The sequence below is a fragment of the Corythoichthys intestinalis genome, chromosome 6, assembly GCF_030265065.1.
Source record: "Corythoichthys intestinalis isolate RoL2023-P3 chromosome 6, ASM3026506v1, whole genome shotgun sequence".
NCBI lineage: Eukaryota > Metazoa > Chordata > Actinopteri > Syngnathiformes > Syngnathidae > Corythoichthys > Corythoichthys intestinalis.
The window spans coordinates 45,763,539-45,786,399 of NC_080400.1; the positions used below are offsets into that span (position 1 = coordinate 45,763,539).

At 42.6% G+C, this 22,861-nt stretch overlaps 2 protein-coding genes across 2 annotated transcripts; both read left to right on the plus strand.

Moving 5' to 3' along the window:
- Positions 1–692: 692 nt before the first annotated feature.
- On the plus strand, positions 693–17,736 carry itm2ca (integral membrane protein 2Ca). The gene is made up of 6 exons (XM_057838566.1): positions 693–962; positions 3,682–3,828; positions 3,943–4,131; positions 12,523–12,633; positions 16,517–16,667; positions 16,808–17,736. Exons 1-6 carry the CDS (start codon positions 870–872, stop codon positions 16,897–16,899), a joined length of 783 nt encoding a protein of 260 aa, XP_057694549.1. The 5' UTR covers positions 693–869; the 3' UTR covers positions 16,900–17,736.
- LOC130917306 (uncharacterized) lies at positions 4,142–8,541 on the plus strand. Its single transcript, XM_057838564.1, has 2 exons — positions 4,142–7,282; positions 8,376–8,541. The coding sequence occupies exons 1-2, from the start codon at positions 5,177–5,179 to the stop codon at positions 8,403–8,405; spliced, it is 2,136 nt and encodes a 711-aa protein (XP_057694547.1). The 5' UTR covers positions 4,142–5,176; the 3' UTR covers positions 8,406–8,541.
- Positions 17,737–22,861: the final 5,125 nt, after the last annotated feature.

Genomic DNA, 22,861 nt, shown 5'->3' on the forward strand with positions numbered 1-22,861 from the left:
GGATGAATTGCATAACTGATGCTACAACAATCTAACGATATACTGGCCAGTGGGGTGGCCAACCAATTTATAGGGGTGGCGCCACTGATCAGTACTATATGAATGGGATACCATACGCGGTGCCCAGACTGCCGTTAGTACTACATCCAGTTTTCTGTGGGTGGGCAGGCACTGCCCCCCCGCTAACGCCCCTGGATGTGACGGTACAAACGTCACGGTTGAATACGTACCTTGGGGGTCACGGTTCGGTGCAGGTTCAGTACAACAGGAAAAACAAGGGTTTATTTTTTCACAGCATTTGAAAGTTACTCCTCTTGGGGGGCTTAGCTCCCCTGTTCTTAAAACCTAGTCACACCCCTGATGAAAGCCAGTTATTAATATTATTTATTCATAAATATGTATTTTTTTTTCAAACAAAACAACAATAATGAATAATAACAATTGAAATTCCAAATGTTAATTTTGTGGCTGAAATGACCCAAAATTTTATGCCAATAAATGTGGATGCCAGGTCATTGTTTTTCCATTTACCAAAAACAGTCACTTTCCTTACAAAGGGTTATCAACAGACTAATAAAATGTATCATGTTTGACCTTAGCACGTTTTCTCCAGCAAGACCAAACTAGATTAAACGTCTATTTACGTAAATGGGACTGAAACATGATAAATAGCGGAGGATGAGTTAAGAATGGAAAGAACAACCCACTTCCGGTAGAGAGAGAGCAAGAGAAAACAGTGGTCGAGTGAGAACTGACTGAGAAGGTGGCCCGCCTGAAAGGTGAAGGTTTGTTTGCAGCCAGTTATTCAAAACGCTCAAACTGCTGAACGGTCGCAGACACAAAGCAGTATTGATATAAAACACTGAAACATGGTGAAGATCACATTCCAGCCTGTCGCGGGGCAGAAAGAGGAGAAAGACAACGATGGCGGCAAGGGCGAAATCCTCATTCCCCATCCGATGGTGAGTTCGAATTTATGTAATGGTGTTCTCCACTGCTGTTTTAAATGATGCTTGAGGTTTTTCCTTTGTTTTGCTTACCGCCGTGTGAAGGTACATCTTGTACCTGCACGCCAACGCGAAGCTTGACATGACACCCGATCGCCATTTGGTTGACAACAAAACCTGCCTCGGCCGTCATGGCTTCCTCTTACAATGCGTTTCATTTTCAGCCCTCATTGTGCCTTGAGAGTGGAAACCTAGCCGCTGTATTTTATTCTGACATGGATAACATGCTATACATGAACAACGCAGTGTATTCTTTACATTTATAGCTTGCAGTCTGACACAGTTCGCAACGAATGACCCAGAAAGGAAACATTTAGAACTGCACCCCGTCACAATAGGTTGGAATGAGATACAAGAAATTGCAGCAGCTTTTTCTGTCAAGATGGCAGATGATTCTGCATGCAGGATCATAATTAAAGTGTTCGGCGAAGGATGTCGTAGCCTCATGTCGTCACATTTCCTTCATGGATACCAGGTGACAATGGACAGGAAATGTCGCCTTGTGTGCGTTTTCAAATTGTGCTGAGCGTACAGGCCTCGTGGTGTGTCACGCTCTCAGCTGGTGTGAAATACAAAAATCTCCATCTCTGCGGGATGAGAAAACACAAGGGAGCTTCGTGTAACAGAATGTGTTAACACTTGCACAGTTGTGTCCTTGTCCTCGCGCGCTAGCCTGTCCAAATGTTCCTATTCAGAGTGGAGGAACCGATTTAACAGTTTATAGAACTCGTGACTATATTTTTGGTCATTTAAAAGACTCATTGAGACCCTGCGTCCACATACTGTAAGTGGACCTCACATTTTGGATTATGTAGTAGGCCAGAGACAGAAAAGTGTACTAGGTCTCAATTGTAATTCTATTATTATTATTTAAGTTACTAATTGTTACGTATAAATGTTTAGGAATTTGAAACATGTTAATAAAAATAACATCCATCCATCATCTGACGCAGCTCTAGCAGGAAAGCCCAGACTTCTCTCCTCAGCCACTTCAACCAGCTCCTCCGGCGGGATCGCAAGGCGTTCCCAGGTCACCCAAGAGACATGGTCTCTCCAGCGTGTCCTGGGTCGTCCCTGGGGCCTCCCGCCGGTGGGACATGTCCGGAACACCTATCCAGGGAGGCGTCCAGGAGGCATTCGAACCAGATGCCCAAGCCATCCCAACTGGCTCCTCTTAACGCAGAGGAGTAGCAGCTCGAAACACAGTCCCTCTCGGATGACCAAGCATCTCTCGGTCTATCTCTAAGGGAGAGCCCGGACACCCTGCGGAGGAAATCCATTTCGGCCGCTTGTATCCGGGATCTTGTCCTTTTGGTCACGACCCGCAGCTTGTGGCCATAGGTGAGGGTAGGAACATAGATCGACTGTTAAATCGAGAGCTTCGCTTTTCGGCTCAGCTCCTTCTTTACCACCATGGAACTGTGCAGAGTCCGCATCACTGCACCGATCCGCCTGTCGATCTCCCGCTCCCTCCTACCCTCAGAGGGCACGCCACCCTTTTCCGACAGAGGACCATTGTCTCTGATTTGGAGGTGCTGATTTTCGTCCCTACCGCTTCACACTCTGCTGCGAATGGACGTCACTGCTTGATGAAGCCAACAGTACCACATCGTCTGCAAAAACCAGAGATGTAATGCTGAGGCCACCAAACCGGACCCTCTCAAGCTGCGCCTAGAAATTCTGTCCATAAAAGTTATGAACCGAATTGGTGACAAAAATAACATTAAAATGAATTTAAAATGAGTAAGACACAGTTTCTTTGATTTTAAAAAGGGAAAAAATGAACAACCATTTTAAATGATTTACGTTTTTTTTTTTTTCTTTTTTCATTATTTATGCTACTTTTAGAAAATTAAATGAATAGAGAACATTTACTGTTTTCTCCCCATTTCTTTTTAATTAAAGCTAATTGTGAAAACCAAAAAACAAGACCATATTTACGATTAACTCATTGCCTGCCATGTTCATCTTTCCGTGCCATTGACGGCATTAGATGTTCAAATGGATTGGATGTCTAGCACCATCAATGGCAGCCAGTGAGTTAAATGAGTGCTCTATAAAGGGTTAAGTTGTAAGAAAAAAAAAGTAAATTTTTAAAGCTATTTTTAATAACACATTTGCACAATTTTACACAATTTTATGACCCAATTATTTATACATTTATTAATTTTCAAGAGCTGCCTTTATATTACTTCATTAAAAAAGCCTGCAGGACTGAGCAGCATTATTTCTTAGTCGTCAGCACAAGCGAATAGCTAGCTACTACATAGTGACACTCTGCCAACAATGGATGGGAGGCAGATGGCCTGCGAGACTGGAGGCGTCTATGCTGGATTTTACACCATGGCAGTCTGGTTTCTCCTTGCCAAGTACTTGCATCATTTCCTGTGGTCCTTCCAACATGAGTAAGATGGGCTAAAATAAGTGCCTATAGTTGCATCAGATGAGTGAAATATAAGAAACATTCAGTATAATACATTCTGCAGTAATTAAATGTCAGAGCAATGTAAAAATACCAGTTCAAAAATTACTGGTAAGTGTAAATGAGTGTTTCTTCATTGACCGGTGGTTACTGCGGAGGTCAATGAAGTTCAGTGGGCTGGAACCTGTCTGATGGAACTGCAATTGTTCTATCCATTTGAATCTACATTACCGGGTATGTGTTTTCTTCCAGGAGGAGGAGGATGAGCTTGTACTGCCATTGCGTCCCCAGAAGTCACCTCTCAACGGGCTATGCTGCCTGACATTTGGCCTTGTTGTCTTCATGGCAGGTCTGGTCCTCGCCTCCATCTATGTGTACCGCTACTACTTCATACCTCATGTAAGCCTACCTTTTTATCTGTTGTTACTGAACAACATGCATTTGAAAAAGGAAACTGCTGATTTTGAGATGAAAATTGACCTTTGACAATATTTCCTGGCTGGTTGAAAACAGGCCCCAGAGGAGAACATGTTCCATTGCAAGGTAGTTTACGAGGACTCTATGTACGCACCGCTGCGTGGGCGACAAGAGCTGGCGGAAAACGTAGGCATCTACTTGGCTGATAACTATGAGAAGATCACTGTGCCTGTGCCTCATTTCGGAGGAAGCGATCCTGCTGACATAATCCACGATTTCCACAGAGTAAGCAGACATTTGTTTTGCACATTTAAATAAACTGGTCATGACGAAAAACTGATTGGACCAGATATCTGCTTAAAAAGACAGGGAATAAGAAAGTATAGCAGATTCCTCAATTGACGCACTGAATTACATTGATTTTCAAGCTTTGCACCGGCTATCGCGAGGCTAGGGATTGGTTGACCAAGGATCTTCATTTTTAAAACAAGGGGTGCGCACACATACTGTAACAGTGCAGACCGGTAGTAGCTACTAGCAAGTATTAGCATGACTGGGATCACCTAGAGCTGTCAAAACGATGGCATCTGAGGGCCAATTTCAAAATAGAGGTCAAACTAGGTTTCGCTTCATCATGCACGCATTACTCTTTGGGCTTTCATTTTAAAGTCGGCTGCCGTGTTTCCTAGATTGTTCCGCTGAGCATTCCAGCATCATTATGCAGAGGCTGCCATGGTTCGTTAAAAATATTGTCTTGTTTTGCTGAAATGCTTAATGCATATTGACCTTAGTTTTTTTGTCTGTTACAATTTTCATAACAAAACAATGCTCAGGAAAAATAGCTTTATCGTGTTTAAAAACAGCAAAGTCAATGTGAGTGTTATGTCCTCTGGTCTTATGTTGACTACTTTTTGGGTTTAATTTCTTTCTAAGATTGTACATTGTTCATCCGTCCACAGGATGTCGCTATTCTAACTCAGAATCTTAAGTTTTTCTTTGGTATTGCTGTTTGCGCTCGGCTTCCCCTAGTGGCGACTTGCTGTAAGCAGCAGGCAGAAAGAACTTTTTATTTCAGTTGGAAAAGAGGCCTTGAGGTGTTAAGACGTTACACACCTCCTCTGCACCATACATCGTTGGGAACCCTTGACAAAACAAAATCTTTTTATCACACACACACACGCACACACGTTGACACAAAGAAATAAATGAGAGGAAGGAGTTCGGGCCTCCAAGTTTCTTTGTCGGTTTAGCTCGCTGCCAAAGTCGAGTAGCCATACGCTCGGCTGAGGGCAGAAGAGTAAAAAGATTTTCAACACATCAAGCACCCAAGATGTCTCAGCAAGAAGTTTCACCACCTATCAGCCAAGTGGTCACCAGGTCGGAGGCCAGTCATTCTCATTCTTCACGCCGGTCCAGAACGAGTCAAGCTGCTGCACAAGCACGAGCAGACGCCGAAGCTGCCTACGCCAGAGCACGGTACGCCAAACGCCAAATCGACATGGAGGTCGAGAAGGCACGCATCGAGGCAACACTACACGCTCTGAAGACGGAAGGTGAAGCAGAAGCAGCGCTCGCCGCAGCTAAAGTTTGGGAGGCGACTTTCGAAGAAGAGGAGCGCGCCAAAGTCGACCTCAGCGAGCAAGGGGTATTTTCCAAGACACCCCCCTCCATCAGGCGTGCACAAGAGTATGTGCATGCTCACTTTGACGACCAGCGTGTCCAAGCAGATGGCACACAAACGCCAAACAATGAGCACCTGGTTAGGCACAATGACTCTCAACAACCAGAAAATAGCCCAAAATCAGCTGGTGCTTTTCCACATGTGCGTCACATCGACATCGCTGACGAAGAGCATCTCCAATCTCATCGTGCGAGAACGGACATCTCACACCAGCCTACACCTTCAGCAACCCCACAAAGTGAACTGTCCAATTTAGCAGCCTATCTAGCACGGCGTGATCTGCTGACATCGGGGTTCAAGGTTTTCGACAACCGGCCAGAGTCCTACCTGTCCTGGAAGTCCATGTTCTGCAACGCGACGGAAGGCCTCAATCTCAAGCCCAGCGAAGAGCTCGACCTTCTCACCAAGTGGCTCGGCGGGGAGTCTCTTCAACACGCTCAGAGGATCAGGGCGGTCCACGTGAGTAATCCACAGGCAGGTCTCCAACGTCTGTGGCAGCGGCTAGACAAGACTTATGGCTCTCCAGAGGTAATTGAATCCTCACTCTTCCAACGGTTGCAGACTTTTCCAAGAATCTCCAACAAAGACACTCACTTACTGCAGGAGCTTGCTGATCTTCTGTTAGAGCTATCGTATGCCAAAAGTGAAAGTTATTTGCCGGGTCTTAGCTTTCTCGACACACCAAGGGGCATAAACCCGATAGTTGAAAAACTCCCATATGGACTCCAGGAGTCATGGGTTACACAAGGTACCAAATACAAAAGGGAAAACGGTGCAGTCTATCCACCTTTTTCGTATTTTGTGCGGTTCGTAAATGACTACGCTGAAATGAGAACAGACCCTAGCTTTATGTTACAGTGTTCAAACGTAATAAATCCAAGGGTTGATAAGACATCAGTAAGACGAGACAAATACAGAGTTCCATTGGCGGTGAATAAAATAGAGATCAGTCCGGCTAAATTGACAGCACTCGATCCAGACAAACAATGTCCTATCCACCAAAAACCACATTCACTCGTCAAATGCAGGGGGTTTAGAATGAAAACACTAGACGAAAGAAAGAACATTCTCAAAGAGCACGCCATTTGTTTTAAATGTTGTGCGTCCACAAATCACAGGGCTCGAGACTGTAAAGCTATTATCCAATGCTCAGAATGTGATAGCGATGCTCATGTGTCTGCCATGCATGTCGGTCCACCTCCATGGACACCTCAAGACTTTAATCCCCCAACCCAGAGTCACGGCGGGGAGTCTGAGGGCCCAAATCCTGTGAACACAGCCAGTTGCACAGAAGTATGTGGGCAAGGCGTAAAAGGAAAATCATGCTCAAAGATCTGTTTAGTTAATGTATATCGCCGAACTTCTCCAGAAAAGAAAAGGAGGGTATATGCCATGTTGGATGATCAGAGCAATTCATCCTTAGCCAGATCTGCGTTTTTTGACATGTTTAATGTGCAAGGTACCATATTCCCATACACCATGAGAACATGTGCAGGTTTATCAGAGACACAAGGTCGTAAAGCTGATGGCTTTGTTGTAGAAGATGTAGATGGTAAGGTCTCCATGATGCTGCCTACAATAACAGAATGTGATCAGATTCCAGATAATAGAGACGAAATTCCCAGCCCTGAGGTAGCAGCAGCTCACCCTCATTTGCGATCAATCGCTTCACAGATTCCTCCTCTCGACCCATCGGCAGACATTCTTCTGCTCCTGGGAAGGGACATCATTCAGGCTCATAAAGTTCGTGGTCAGGTAAATGGGCCAAACAATGCACCTCATGCCCAGCGTCTCGATTTAGGATGGGTTGTCATAGGTGATGTCTGTCTCTCTGGAGCTCATAAACCCACATTGAACTCATTTAAGACGAACGTTCTAAACAGTGGACGTCCCACGTTCCTCAGTCCTTGCGAAAACACAATCGTTATCAAAGAGAAATACACCAAAAACGATCCACTAAACACACAAGCGGAACTAGGACAACATATTTTCCAACAAACAACAAATGACGACAAAGTTGCACTTTCGGCAGAAGATGCGTTGTTCCTAGACATTATGCACAACAACTTTGCTAAAGATGAGGCGAATAACTGGGTAGCTCCACTTCCATTCCGCTCACCTAGGCGGCGCCTACCTGACAATCGGCAGCAGGCCTACAATCGTTTAATGTCGCTCCGCAAAACGCTGAGAAGAAAACCTGAAATGAGAGCGCATTACGCTGAGTTTATGGAGAAAATATTCAGCAAGGGCCATGCCGAACCAGCGCCCGCACTGGCGCCAGATCAAGAGTGCTGGTATCTCCCTAGTTTTGGCGTTTACCACCCGCAAAAGCCAGAAAAAATTAGGGTAGTCTTTGATTCGAGTGCTCAACTTGACAATGTTTCTCTCAATGACGTGCTCCTCAAGGGACCAGATCTTAACAACACTCTCGTAGGAGTTCTGATGCGGTTTAGGTCCGACCCATACGCCGTTATGGCAGATGTGGAGCATATGTTTCACAACTTTATAGTACGAGAAGACCACCGTAACTACCTTCGTTTCTTGTGGTTCCAAAATCATGACCTTGATGGAAAAGTGCAAGAATTTAGGATGACTGTCCATGTGTTTGGTAATTGTCCTTCCCCATCAGTCGCCATCTTTGGACTGAAAAGAACAGCCATAGAAGGAGAAATGGAATTTGGCAGTGACGCAAAAGAATTCATTGAACGGCACTTCTATGTAGATGATGGGCTAAAGTCATTCTCTTCCATAGAGCAGGCCATTGATGTTCTTAGTAGGGCACAGAAGATGCTGGCTCAGTGTAACATACGCCTGCACAAAATCTCATCCAATTGTCCTCTCATAACAGGAGCCTTTCCAACCGAAGATCGTGCTGTAGGCATGCAAGGTCTTGACATTGGGCAGACTACCCCACCAATGCAGCGCAGTTTGGGCTTAGGATGGGAGCTGTTGACTGACCAATTCAAGTTCCAAGTAAGAGTAAATGAAAGGCCGTTCACAAAAAGGGGAGTTCTGTCAGTTATCAACAGTGTGTTCGACCCACTTGGTTTTGCTATTCCAGTAATCGTAGGGGGTAGAACCATACTCAGAGACATTTCCACAAATGTTTCAGAGTGGGACACTGAACTGCCAAAAGACAAATTAGAACAGTGGCAAAAGTGGAAAAGTTCCCTCGGACACCTACAACATCTTGAAATTCCCAGAATGTACACTTCAATACCGCTGTCTGCAGCCCAAAGAATAGAGATTGACGTTTTTTGTGATGCTTCCACAAAAGCCGTAGGTGCGGTAGCCTACCTCAAACTCACAAATGAGGACGGACACAGCGAAGTGGGATTCCTCCTCGGCAAAGCACGTTTAGCTCCTAAACCAGACATCACCATACCCCGACTTGAACTCTGTGCAGCAGTCCTGGCCGTGGAAGTAGCAGAGTTGGTTCTAGAGGAGCTGGATGTCACAGTCGATCAGGTGAATCTTTACACAGACTCAAAGGTAGTGCTTGGGTACATCTCAAACACCAAGAGACGCTTTCACGTTTATGTGCACAACAGAGTCGAACGCATCAGGCGCTTTGCACAAACTCACCAGTGGCATTACGTGCCCACACACTTAAATCCGGCAGACCATGCCACACGAGCGTTGCCCGCTGAGCAGCTCTCCAGCTCCACCTGGCTCAGAGGCCCAGCTTTCCTCTCCAGGTTGGACCAAAGTCAAGTTCGAAGTCAAACCTTCGATCTCATAGACCCAGAGACTGACTGTGAGTTGCGTCCTGAGGTAACAACTTGCACTACCACCCTATCAAAAGGCCAGTTTAATAGTGCCAGATTTGAAAGGTTTTCAAGTTGGAAGGTGCTGCAAAAGGCTATTGCCAAACTCCAACATATAGCTCAATCATTCAAGAACAACTCTGAGGTTTCCTGTCGTGGCTGGCACAACTGCAACAAACATTTAACTGAAAAGTCACTGCAACTAGCCAAGACCACGATCATTCGCACCGTTCAAAGAGAGGTCTTCGCAGAAGATATTGGATGCATTGAAAAAGGCACAGCTCTAAAAAACTCAAGTCCACTCAGCAAACTGAATCCATTTGTTGACACGCAAGGGCTCCTTAAAGTTGGAGGCCGACTAAAGAAAGCACAGTTGTCTGCAGAAGAAACCAATCCCATACTCGTCCCTGGAAAGCATCATCTTGCTCAGCTCATAATAAGACACTTTCACGAAAAATTATGTCACCAGGGAAGGCATTTCACGGAGGGAGCAGTCAGAGCAGGGGGCTTTTGGATTGTGGGAGGAAAAAGAGCAGTAAGCAGTGTGATTTTCAAGTGCATCACATGCCGCAAATTAAGGGGCAGGCAACCTGAACAGATCATGGCTGAGCTACCTGAAGACAGGCTGTCCACGGACCCTCCTTTCACAAATGTAGGCCTTGATGTGTTCGGTCCCTGGTCCGTTACAGTGAGAAAAACGCGTGGTGCTAATGCAGATGCTAAAAGATGGGCAGTCATATTCACCTGCATGAGTACACGTGCAATTCATATTGAAGTGATTGAGTCAATGGACACATCGTCATTCATTAATGCACTGCGTCGTTTCTTTGCCATCCGAGGTGGTGCCAAACTCTTGAGATCTGATTGTGGGACAAATTTTGTGAGTGCCTGCAAAGAGCTCCAAATAGACAAACTAGGCTGTCACAATGACAAAATAGGCACATTCTTGAAAGACAGTGCGTGCAAATGGCAGTTTAATCCTCCACATGCATCCCATATGGCTGGTTCCTGGGAACGCATGATCGGCGTCACCCGAAAAATCCTCAATGCAATGCTCCTTGAACATCCATATGGGAAGCTCACACATGAAGTACTCGTAACATTGTTAGCTGAAGTTACCGCAATTGTAAATGCCCGTCCGCTAACAGCCGTTTCTACAGATCCCGAAAACCCAGTCATTCTTACTCCTGCGATGCTACTCACGCAAAAGGTTGGCACACCACCGATTCCACCAGGGCAGTTTCAGACCAGTGACCTATTCAAAGCCCAATGGAAGCGCGTGCAGTACTTAGCTAATGTTTTCTGGAGTCGTTGGCAGAAAGAATACATCGCAGGCTTGCAGGTTCGTCGCAAGTGGAAAATAAAAAAGCCGAACCTTCAAATGGGCGACGTTGTTTTAATGAGGGAGTCTCTGGAACATAGGAATAATTGGCCACTCGGACTGATCACAAAATCTTTCCCAAGTGAGGACGGTAATGTCAGAAAAGTTGAGGTTAAGATTTGCCGAAACGGCGAGAATAGGTTTTACATTCGCCCAATTCGTGAAGTTGTGCTTTTGCTGTCTAAGGGTAGCATGTAAAACGAGTTGTTGTTGTGTATCGTTCATTAGTTAAGAGCTGACATCTTGCAGATGTCAGGCGGGGAGTGTTATGTCCTCTGGTCTTATGTTGACTACTTTTTGGGTTTAATTTCTTTCTAAGATTGTACATTGTTCATCCGTCCACAGGATGTCGCTATTCTAACTCAGAATCTTAAGTTTTTCTTTGGTATTGCTGTTTGCGCTCGGCTTCCCCTAGTGGCGACTTGCTGTAAGCAGCAGGCAGAAAGAACTTTTTATTTCAGTTGGAAAAGAGGCCTTGAGGTGTTAAGACGTTACACACCTCCTCTGCACCATACATCGTTGGGAACCCTTGACAAAACAAAATCTTTTTATCACACACACACACGCACACACGTTGACACAAAGAAATAAATGAGAGGAAGGAGTTCGGGCCTCCAAGTTTCTTTGTCGGTTTAGCTCGCTGCCAAAGTCGAGTAGCCATACGCTCGGCTGAGGGCAGAAGAGTGAGAATGGCACTTTATATTAGTGTTGTTTTGGCAGCCCTTTTACTTTTTGCCTTAGTCTTTTGGATGAAAATACTTATTAGTTTTAGTCATATTTTAGTCATTTCATAATGTTTTTGTTTCCATCTAGTTTTAGTCGACAAAATCTCAAACAATTTTTATCCAGATTTAGTCGACAGCTACTCATGTTTTTGTAAAAATTCAAAAGTTTCAGTCAAAAAATAAAAAAGGGTCCCAACAATTTCGAATGAATATACTGTAATTTTCACACTATAAGGCGCACCTGACTATAAGCCGCTACCCACCAAATTTGACACCAAAGCCACATTTATAGATAGATATAGACATAGATAAGCCGCACTGGACTATAAACTGCAGCTGTCCTTGCTGTATTATGGGATATTTACACCAAAAGATATTAACCGGTAACACTTTATTTGACAGTGGCATCATAAGGCGGTCATGAGACCAAATGAACTACAGACCTTAAAGACTAAAGCAACATTGCATATTCTCTCTTGCCAAGATAAGAAAACAAATCTTACTCTTTTTACAAACAAACAAGCTGGAGCGCACTCTATCTTGAGATACATCCTGAACTCCGGTGAGGAGGGAGAGGTGCAGCACATCTCTCATGAGTGACATGACCTAAGCAGTGCTACGAGCAAGCTGACGTACTCAACGTACAATATGAAAATGTTACGTATTGTGAACATATGACTGAAACAATGTCGCATTTTCGTCTCGTTGTCGTCTCATCAGATGAAAACTGGCGTTCATCTCGTTATGTTGTAGTCTCCCAAGCCACGTTTTTAACTCATCGTCATGAAAAAAAATCAAATGTCAATCAATGTTGAAGAAAACGACACTGCTTTACATAAATGTGTTATTTATGATTGATGCCGACACAAAGACTTTAATTGTGACTATTTTCCAAATTCCTTTAAACTGAATCTTCCACTGCTATTTGTTTTAGGAGTATTTACAAATGTTCTCCACTTACTTTTAGAGTTGTTGACATTCTTCCTATATTGATATTGATTTCTGCAACATTACCAGAGGCCTGCTGCCAGCATGACTAAAATATTAATTAAAAGCTTTTGTAAACAGTCTTAAGGTATTCATTTTTTATCTTCATCTGCAATAAGCAGCTGTGTTTTGCAGGGATTGACCGCTTACCATGATATTGCTTTGGACAAGTGCTACGTAATTGAGCTAAACACCACCATTGTGATGCCTCCGCGCAACCTTTGGGAGCTGCTCATCAACGTTAAGGTAATGCAATAATTATTTTGGCGCCTTATGTCAAAAGTTAAGACTCCAGGTGTACCCTACACTTTGTTTGATGTGATTATGGATCGATGATGTTTACACAAAAGCATCTGCTCAAACACTTTCAATACCATCTATAAATCAAAACTAAAGCAAAAACATAGACAATTAAATATGGCTTAAGGAAACAGTGGGGCAAATAAGTATTTAGTCAGCCACTAATTGTGCAATTTCTCCCACTTGAAAATATTAGAAAGGCCCGTAATTGTCAACATGGGTAAACCTCAACCATGAGAGAGACAATGTGGAGAACACCCCCCCCAGAAAATCACATTGTTTGATTTTCTAAAGAATTTATTTGCAAATCATGGTGGAAAATAAGTATTTGGTCAATACCAAAAGTTCATCTCAATACTTTGTTATGTACCCTTTGTTGGCAATAACGGAGGCCAAATGTTTTCTGTAATTCATCAAAAGCTTTTCACACACTGTTGCTGGTATTTTGCCCCATTCCTCCATGCAGATCTCCTCTAGAGCAGTGATGTTTTGGGGCTGTCGTTGGGCAACACAGACTTTCAACTCCCTCCACATATTTTCTAAGGGGTTGAGATCTGGATACTGGCTATGCCACTCCAGGAACTTGAAATGCTTCTTACGAAGCCACTCCTTTGTTGCCCTGGCTGTGTGTTTTGGATCATTGTCATGCTGAAAGACCCAGCCACATCTCATCTTCAATGCCCTTGCTGATGGAAGGAGATTTTCACTCAAAATCTCTCGATACATGGCCCCAGTCATTCTTTCCTTTACACAGATCAGTCGTCCTCGTCCCTTTGCGGAAAAACAGCCCCAAAGCATGAGGTTTCCACCCCCATGCTTCACAGTGGGTATGGTGTTCTTCGGATGCAATTCAGTATTCTTTCTCCTCCAAACATGAGAACCTGTGTTTCTACCAAAAAGTTCTATTTTGGTTTCATCTGACCGTAACACATTCTCCCAGTCCTCTTCTGGATCATCCAAATGCTCTCTAGCGAACTGCAGACTGGCCTGGACGTGTACTGGCTTCAGCAGGGGGACACGTCTGGCAGTGCAGGATTTGAGTCCCTGGCGGTGCATTGTGTTACTGATAGTAGCCTTTGTTACTGTGTTCCCAGCTCTCTGTAGGTCATTCACTAGGTCCCCCCGTGTGGATCTGGGATTTTTACTCACCGTTCTTATCATTTTGACGCCACGGGGTGAGATCTCTCATGGACCCCCAGATCGAGGGAGATTATCAGTGGTCTTGTATGTCTTCCATTTTCTAATAATTGCTCCCACAATTGATTTCTTTACACCAAGCGTTTTACCTATTGCAGATTCAGTCATCCCAGCCTGGTGCAGGTCTCTGGTGTCCTTCGACAGCTCTATGGTCTTGGCCATAGTGGAGTTTGGAGTGTGGCTGACTGAGCTTGTGGACAGGTGTCTTTTATACCGATAATGAGTTCAAACAGGTGCCGTTAATACAGGTAACGAGTGGAGCCTCGTTAGACCTCGTTAGAAGAAGTTGGACCTTTTTGACAACCAGAAATCTTGCTTGTTCGTAGGTGACCAAATATTTATTTTCCCCTCTAACTTGGAAATAAATTCTTTAAAATTCAAACAATGTGAACTTGCACAATTGGTGGTTGGCTAAATACTTACTTGCCCCACTGTACATGCATTAGAAGTGTGTCAATCTTTTAATATGAAAAATAATTGTAGATGGAAAGAGTAATATACTGGATAGGTTACCCACATTTAAATGAATGGGAGGAACAGTCGAGCCAGACGTACTAATTTATATGTAACATTCGATAATTGTAATGCAGTGATCCCTCGCTACTTTGCGCTTCAAACTTTGCGCCCTCAGTCCTCGCTGATTTTTTTTTTCCCCTTTTCAATTAAATACTTAAATACAGAATTATACGCCAACACGAGGGATCACTGTATTCACTTCTGTTGTCACTCCTCACACTTGTGAAGTCATTAAAATTTAATTTTTACATCTGCACAATCAGTTGGTTTCATGTTTTCCATGTTTGTTGACTCAGTCATAGTAGATATGAATCACTTTAAAGTTCATGTAAAATAATTGTTTTCTCTCTAAATTCACGGAATATGTTTAAAGGTAAAGTACTGAAAACATGTGCAAAGACAGAAAAATTTAGTACTAAACAAGCAATCAAGATTTTTTTTCAACTCTTCAGCCAGAAGGATTTTTGATTGGAGCTAAATGTGCCGTTTCTGGCCCACCTCTCCCACTATATACAGTGTATCACAATAGTGAGTACACCCCTCGCATTTGTGCAGATATTTAACTTTTCATGGGACAACACTGACAAAATGACACTTTGACACAATGAAAAGTAGTCTGTGTGCAGTTTATATAATAGAGTGCATTTATTTTCCCCTTTAAATAACTCAAAATTTAGCCATTAATATCTAAACCCCTGGCAACAAAACTATATTTGTGTAATAATGTATGGTGAAACAGCTAGCTGGCCACGTCAGTATGATTGTGTGCCACATCGCAGCAGAGGAGGAGAAAAAGGAATAAAATGCCAGTCTTCGCCTAGCTGCCCGTTGCGGTAGCAGGGGGATGGATCGGGGCTCTGGTCCCCGTGGCGACTTCTCGGCGCCACTCTTTCCTGCCCGGGTATCCTCCTTTGGCTCTGACGCGGGTCGCTGGCCGAGAGGTGGTGGGGTGGCGGCGTGTCACCCACTCCGGGTGGGGACCCTGTCCTGCCCCAGGCCTAGTGGGCCGTGGGGGTCCAGAGGTGTGCCGTGTCGGTTGGGGAGTTGCGGTGGTTGCTGATGGGTCAAGTGGGTGGTTGGTGGTGGCGGGGGCGGGCATGCGGGATGGTGGCGAATCCCCTCATCCCTTCCCTGAGTGCTGGTTAATGGGGGTGCTGATGGTCCGGGGGTCCACACTGTTTCCCGGGGGGATGACGGCAGCCCCCCTTGCTGGATCTACGGGAGGAGGGATGGGCTGCACTGGCTCAGCCACCACCCCCTCCCCAGATTGGCTGGGAAGGGGATATGGCCCTGGGGGGGGCCTGTGCAGCATTACCATTTGTCTGCAGGATTATCACATATCAGATGGGATTTACGCATGACTGGGTGCAATTAGACACACTCCGGTACAGAAACTATCAGTGCCAGGTTTAGCGATCAGGCAGCATAGAATAGAATGTCACCATATCCACACCTACAAGTGATTCACGTAATACTGGGTTCTACGCCTCACATTGTTTATTTGTGTACACTCCTCCCCACCTAATTACATCTCTTTCTGATCCCCACCCCCCTCCTTTTTCCCCTCTGTCATCAGGCCACCCACATGGTGTCAGCCGGAAATACAATGAGCTAACGATAGCACTACTATGTTCATAGTTAGTGAAGACGTTGAATGTATTTCTTGTTGTTTGTTCTTCTCTTGTCTCTCTCTTTTTCCGTTTCCTTTATGTCCTTCCACAACCTCTTCTTACTCACTGTTTTCTCCTAATAAATTAAACAATGAATAATCATCACAATGAGAGTATATCATCCTCCCATGTGATACATTAAAACTGGTCCAACTAACAGGACCCTCAGATTTCCATATCAAGCAGTCGAACAGGACAGGTTTAATAAATTAATAAATATATAAGAAGAAATAAAGTGCCTGCGGGAAACCTCAGAAGCAAGCGGTTCATCGTGCAGCAGTGTTTGACACTAGCTGCTTTACGATCACATACAATTCAAACGCCCTGTGACTTTTGATGGCGACAGTGTCTGCCGAAGATTCTCATATTTTGTGAAAAGGAAATGTTTTCCCCCTAGATAAAAAGGCATTCACTCTTTCCTTGCTGTATTATATGGGGTCTTATAGAAAGGAACGTACCTGCCTCAGACCTACATAATCCATGAAGAGATGGTGGTAACCGGGAAAGTGCATAACATGCGTCAGCTGGGACCATTCATCTACCGCCTTTGCAACGGAAAGGACACGTACCGCTTGAACCGCCGTGTCTCCCGCAGACGTGAGTAGTTGTTCAGATAGGTGCCCAATTATCACAAAGATACGAAGTCACAAAATAGAATACAATAGAATGGTCACTGACTCCATTTTGTAATGTGATCACAAGTTTTCATCTTGTGTTTCTCACTAATTTTCTCTCAGGGATCACCAAGCGAGAGGCGAAAGACTGCCACCGTATTCGCCACTTTGAGAATACATTCGTGGTGGAGACTGTTATCTGTGATGAAATGTGAGCAGGATGGTCACAGGTGTTATGCCAACCAACCTTAGGCACATCCCAGTCACCTCCCCAGCTACTGTAGCACCCTGTGGATTTGATCATGTTGCACTTTACCCTTCATTTAAAGTCATATCTCCTTTTCCATCTCCTGCTTTTTTTCCCCACTTGCAATTATCTGTCCCAATGATGCAATAAGCTGTAGGTTCTCTCACAGGATTTCAATGTAGCCAAGCCATTTGGCCTCTGCCCTTCGAGAGTTCTACAATGGTTACTGTTGTTAGGAGAGATGACTGTCTCCTTGTGTTGTCAAAGTGACCTTTTTTCTCCTCCTACTCTGGAGCCATCTTATCTGCGTATTGAGCGGTACAAAATGTGAAATTCTTTAATCATCATGACACTTCTCGATCTCTATACTCAAAACTACTGATGACTAGTTGCTAGTTGCTTTTGCTTCTGCTTGTCCCATCTTTAATTTGCTAACAAAAAAGAAACTATCAAACAAAAATGACATCGCAGGGCATTATTGGGCACGGCCTCACTCTACCCTCGAAGAAATCAAGAGCCATAAATAGGTTGAATGCCCATTATGTGTTTTTATGTATTATATTGAAAATAATACATTTGTGTATCATTAAAAAGTATGCTGTATCTGTTTTCCCTTGCATGTGTTTCAGCTATTTGATTAACTCTTTTGTAATATGTATAAGGCCTTAGTCCAGTCTCAAAAACTGGTCTAATGTTATTACTAATATAACAGATGGGTGCGTATGATTTGATGTTAGGTCAATTCTTTTTTCTGTATATATTATCTGCCTATGAAATCTTGTCTGTGAATAAAGTTTAAAAAGTATTTTTTGCCTGAATTCACTTCTTTGTCTCCCGACAGACAATGTAGCACTTCCTTCTCAGTGCACGTTGATGAAATCGAACACCTACAATATTGTACAAAAAGAATTTGTCCCCATCTTAATTTTATTTTTGCTTAATTTCCCCACTGTAATGTCTAAGAACATCAACGAAATGTAGAATCAAAGAACCCAAGTAAACAAAAAAATCTTGATTTTAAACCACTGGCGTCGTTAGGCCTATTTTAGTAATTTGGTGTTTGATTAAAAAAAAGAAAATCACTACATATTCATTATGAAGTTGCCAGAATATAACAAGTATGGTCATAAATCTGTCAGTTTCCCATCACTTTATAGAGTAAGGTACAGAGCCCCTTCAGTGCGTCGTTATCCAATCCGTTCCACTTGTTCATATAGAGAGCGTCCACTTCACTGAAAATCCAGTATGCATTTTCCCTGTGACCTTGCTCGCAGTCGGTAACGGCAGCGTGTGTACCTCTGACGCACACAGAGAAGAGCGTCAATACTGTTGATGAATGAAGGATGGATTTTCAAGAAAGTGAGTATTTATCACTACTGGTAGTAACAATTGGTTAGCTCCAGCCCCCAGCTAACAGCAGAAAGTCCCATGTAATTAATAAACATTACTCCTTGTATGACAAATAAGAACCTGGCTTACACACTTAAGACAATCTCCACACGTCTTACCTTCTGTTGTTTTGCAGTCAAAAGTTACATCCCAGCTTTAAAATAACGCTGCCACTTAGCTGCTGCCAGCTAGTTAGTCTGAAATGCATAGGTCCTGGTTAAGGGTGTAACGGTACATGTATTTATATTGAATCGTTCTGGTACGGGGTGCTCTGTTCGGAACTGAGGCGTACAGAACGAGTTTCTGGCGTTTAATGTAACCCTTACTTTTCGAGGCTGTGAGTCGATCGGGTTTCAGTTTCTTTGTGTAGATTATATTTACTCCGTCTTCTCTACTATAATGAGGACCAACACGGTAGGACGGTATAACCCAGAAACGTCAACGGTGCGACAACGTGGCCGCCGCGAGAGCGCAGTGAAACGTGGCCGTTAAAGTCAATCAGCCAATGCACGCGTGTTTAGACGCGTTCCAGAAGCGGCTCAACGTGACGCACGCGAAAAGAACGGCAGAGTTTACTATTTGACGCGAGACGCGGCCCTCCTGTGTCAATACTACTAGCTAGGATCGGGCAGACCGGAAGTCACTCGTGTAAAAATACGGTGGATCCGGTCGATTTTCAAACTAATATGCAAACGTAACCCACTTTTTGAGTCCATCAGATCTCTTGAGTGGTGGATCGGGGCACAGTTGACTTGTCTTTGTTGATTTACTGCTGTCTTCTCTGCTATAATAATAACCAACACGGCACTGTGTTCAATACAAATCCCTCCTATATATACATACTACATTAATACTATATAAATACTACATCACATTTGTAAAATATAAACACATAATAAAATAATAGCTCATTTAAATAAATTGAAATGAGCTAAAACACATGTAATCAAATAAAGAGAATAATACACAGATCCTGCTTACACAATTAAATTTATTCATTTCTGTGTGGTGCTTTAACTCCACCAATAAAGCTTTTGAAAGCGTTCATATGAAGAAAAAAAAAGATTCATTGAGGCATTTCATTCGTAAAATATATGTTAAAATCTTTGTCATTGGGATTGCTTTTCTCTTTAGCACAGGACTTATTTTTTCTTCTTTCAGAAAGAAAGAAAGCTGACCAATACGCGGGGTCTGAAAGGCAAATTGTTGTTGGATTATTATCTTTAAATACGTTACTTTTTGAGCAGGATTCTAGTTTTGTATAGGCTAATGTTCCTATTGTGAAAGCACAAAAGTGTGTAATAAACAACTAGCACATTTATATTTTGCATTTTGTTTTCTTACCGTACCGAAAATGAACCGAACCGTGACCTCAAAACCGAGGTACGTACCGAACCGAGATTTTTGTGTACCATTACACCCCTAGTCCTGGTTGTTTATAGAGTTAAGTGTGGACTCTATTTAGCACTATCTTTGAGTTGACTTCCTTCTGGCGCATCAGCTGTGTTTCACACTTTACACATGGATTAGTACAGGAACTAAGCTTATTCAAGTATGATTATAATCAGTACATAGTCATTATAATACACTAATAATAATCACTCAGCCACCTTTATTGACCTGTTGGAGTCGGAGCAGAGGAGCAAAAAGGGTAAGAAGGGAGGGACCTCAACTGGAAAGGTGTGTAGGAAAGTAATGATTAGAAAGTGGAGAAAAAGCCAAGGAGATGATTATATAAAGTATAGCATACACACACACAAATATATATACACACACAATGTATGTCATCTGCTTGTATGTTATGTTCACTTACATCCTGTGCATCTCCTGGGGGCTAAGCCCCCCCTGTTCTTAAACCCTAGTGACGCCCCTGTTTTAAACAATGTTGTTGTTGTTGTTTTTAATTATAGTTTTTTTTAAAAAATTACTCAAAGTTGCTCGTCTCTTTTGTGAAATTGTAATATCCTGTTAAACTTAAATCCGGTTGCACCACCGTTTGCAGCAACAACTAGAAGTAGGCAAAGACATCAAGTGGTTCAGTTCCTGAATTGGCAACACAAGCCCGGACCATCACACATCTACGATCATGTTTCACTTTTGGTCATACCTGCCAATCCGTAGAATATTCTCTCAAAAGTCTATATATTTTTATTCAGGGATTTTCACATGGGAATTCTTCTATGGGTTCAATTTTTGCCCACCCTCTTCATTATTGTTAAGTCATAAACTGACATTTGTTTAGACAAACGAAGGATGACCCCTCTTCAGTGTTTTTATTCATCATGAATAATGGCAACACGTTTTTTGTTGGAGTCCTTCAGACTGATAAATGGCCATTACTTAATTCCTTCTTTAAAAATATTTCTTAATATTTCTGTTCTTGAATTTTATTGGCTGGCAGCATTTTATTGCCACTTTTAAAGATTATCTTTTGTTGAATTACATTTGTAATTTGTAACAGACAGGTTCTGTAAGTAAATTCTTGATGGAACAGGTCTTGACTTAATCAGGCTTTTGTGTACTCTATTAAAATGATCTCATCTGTCTAAAGAAATGCCATTAGCAACGGTTCATTCATATTTCACCAAATAGTGCACTTACTTGTTCATACAGGGCCAGGGAACTTTGAATTATTTCCCTTTTAATAACACAATTTAACCCGATGTTATGAATAATGAACAGTCATTGTCTCTGATTAATTTATTATACAGCATAATTTTACATATGTTTGCTCAACAATTTGATGTTTCTATTAGTATGTCACCTGTACAATACTAACTATAATAATTTGGGAAGATGGACTTACGGTTTGTATTTAGTTTTGTTATTTATTTCATTTTATGGTTCTTTTGACTCATGGATGTTGTTTTTATAAAAATGTTTTATTAAACAAATAAACAAAAATGCTTTTTTTTTTTCTCATTTTACATAACACAACATTTCTGTTCACCTATTTCCTTTTGCAATTCTTCTCCTCGCACACACACACACGTGTACTGCAGTCGGAAATTTTAAATGATGACACAAGTTCACATTTATGAGTAATCCACTAAGCAGGACTAATGATGTAATACGAACAGTAAGGCAAGGCAAATGTTTAGCACAATTAAAGACAAGGTAATTCAAAGTTCTTTACATCACATTAAAAACAGCAAACACAATTAAAAACAACGACTGTCAATTAAAATAAACAATTTAAAAGATCATTTAAAAGAATTAAACTCAAATAAAAGCTACATAAAAACCCCAAATGCTAAAATGCCACATAAAATATACCTATAAATCCAGTGCAGACGTTGAGAAAAACTTAGGAAGTGATTTAAATTTATGTTGTTGTTGTTGTCAAAGGCAGCAGTGAACAGTTGCATCATCTCATTCTGCTTCTCCATGTTTTTTCCAGACTTGAGAGACACAGAGCAGACCTCTTCCAGACGACCTGAGTGGTCTGGATGGTTGATAGTATGGTGCAAAATCTATGATGCTAAATCAAGGCCTTGATTTAACACCTTACATATCGGACTAGAAGAACTGTGATATATTCTAGGCATAAACTATTCAGAACTTTATAAACTAACAGGAGGATCCTACTGTATTCATACCCGATTATACTGTATGTGTGTGTTTTCTCTCTCTTCTCCTTGTGGTAGGTGTTAATGTTTTGAAAGATGGAAGGTTTGCGTTGAACAAAACCTTCATGCGAATCACAAGCATTGAAAGTGGTTCCTTCACAGTAAAAATAATACATTGTGGAATAGTACTTATTTTTAATTAACCACATATGATGTGATATCAGTAAAGTAAATTATTATTTATTTGAATCTAAATATGAATCTCCTGCACTATGTCCAAAGCACTTACAGTGTATCACAAAAGTGAGTACAGCCCTCGCATTTCTGCAGATATTTAAGTATATCTTTTCATGGGACAAAACTGACACTTTGACACAATGAAAAGTAGTCTGTGTGCAGCTTATATAATAGAGTTAATTTATTTTCCCCTCAAAATAACTAAAAATATAGCCATTAATATCTAACCCCCTGGCAACAAAACTGGGTACACCCCTTAGTGAAAGTTGTCAATATTAACATACATACAACATGTCAACTGTCAATATTTTGTGTGGCCACCACTGTTATCCACAACTGCCTTTACTCTCCTGGGCATGGAGTTGACCAGAGCTTCACAGGTTGTGGAATGCTCTTCCACTCCTCCATGACAATGTTGCGGAGCTGCTGGATATTTGAGACTTTGCGCACCTCCACCATCTGCTTAAGGATCCCCCAAAGATGGTCTATTGGGTTCAAGTCTGTAGACATGCTTGGCCAGTCCATCACCTTTACTCTCAGCCTCTTCAGTAAAGCAGTGGTCATCTTGGAGATGTGTTTGGGGTCATTGTCATGCTGGAACACTGCCCTGTGACCCAGTTTCTGGAGGGAGGGGATCATGCTCTGCTGCAGTATTTTACAGTAGATGTTGGAGTTCATGTTTCCCTCAATGGAATGGAATGCAGCCCTGGACCATGACATTCCCACCACCATGCT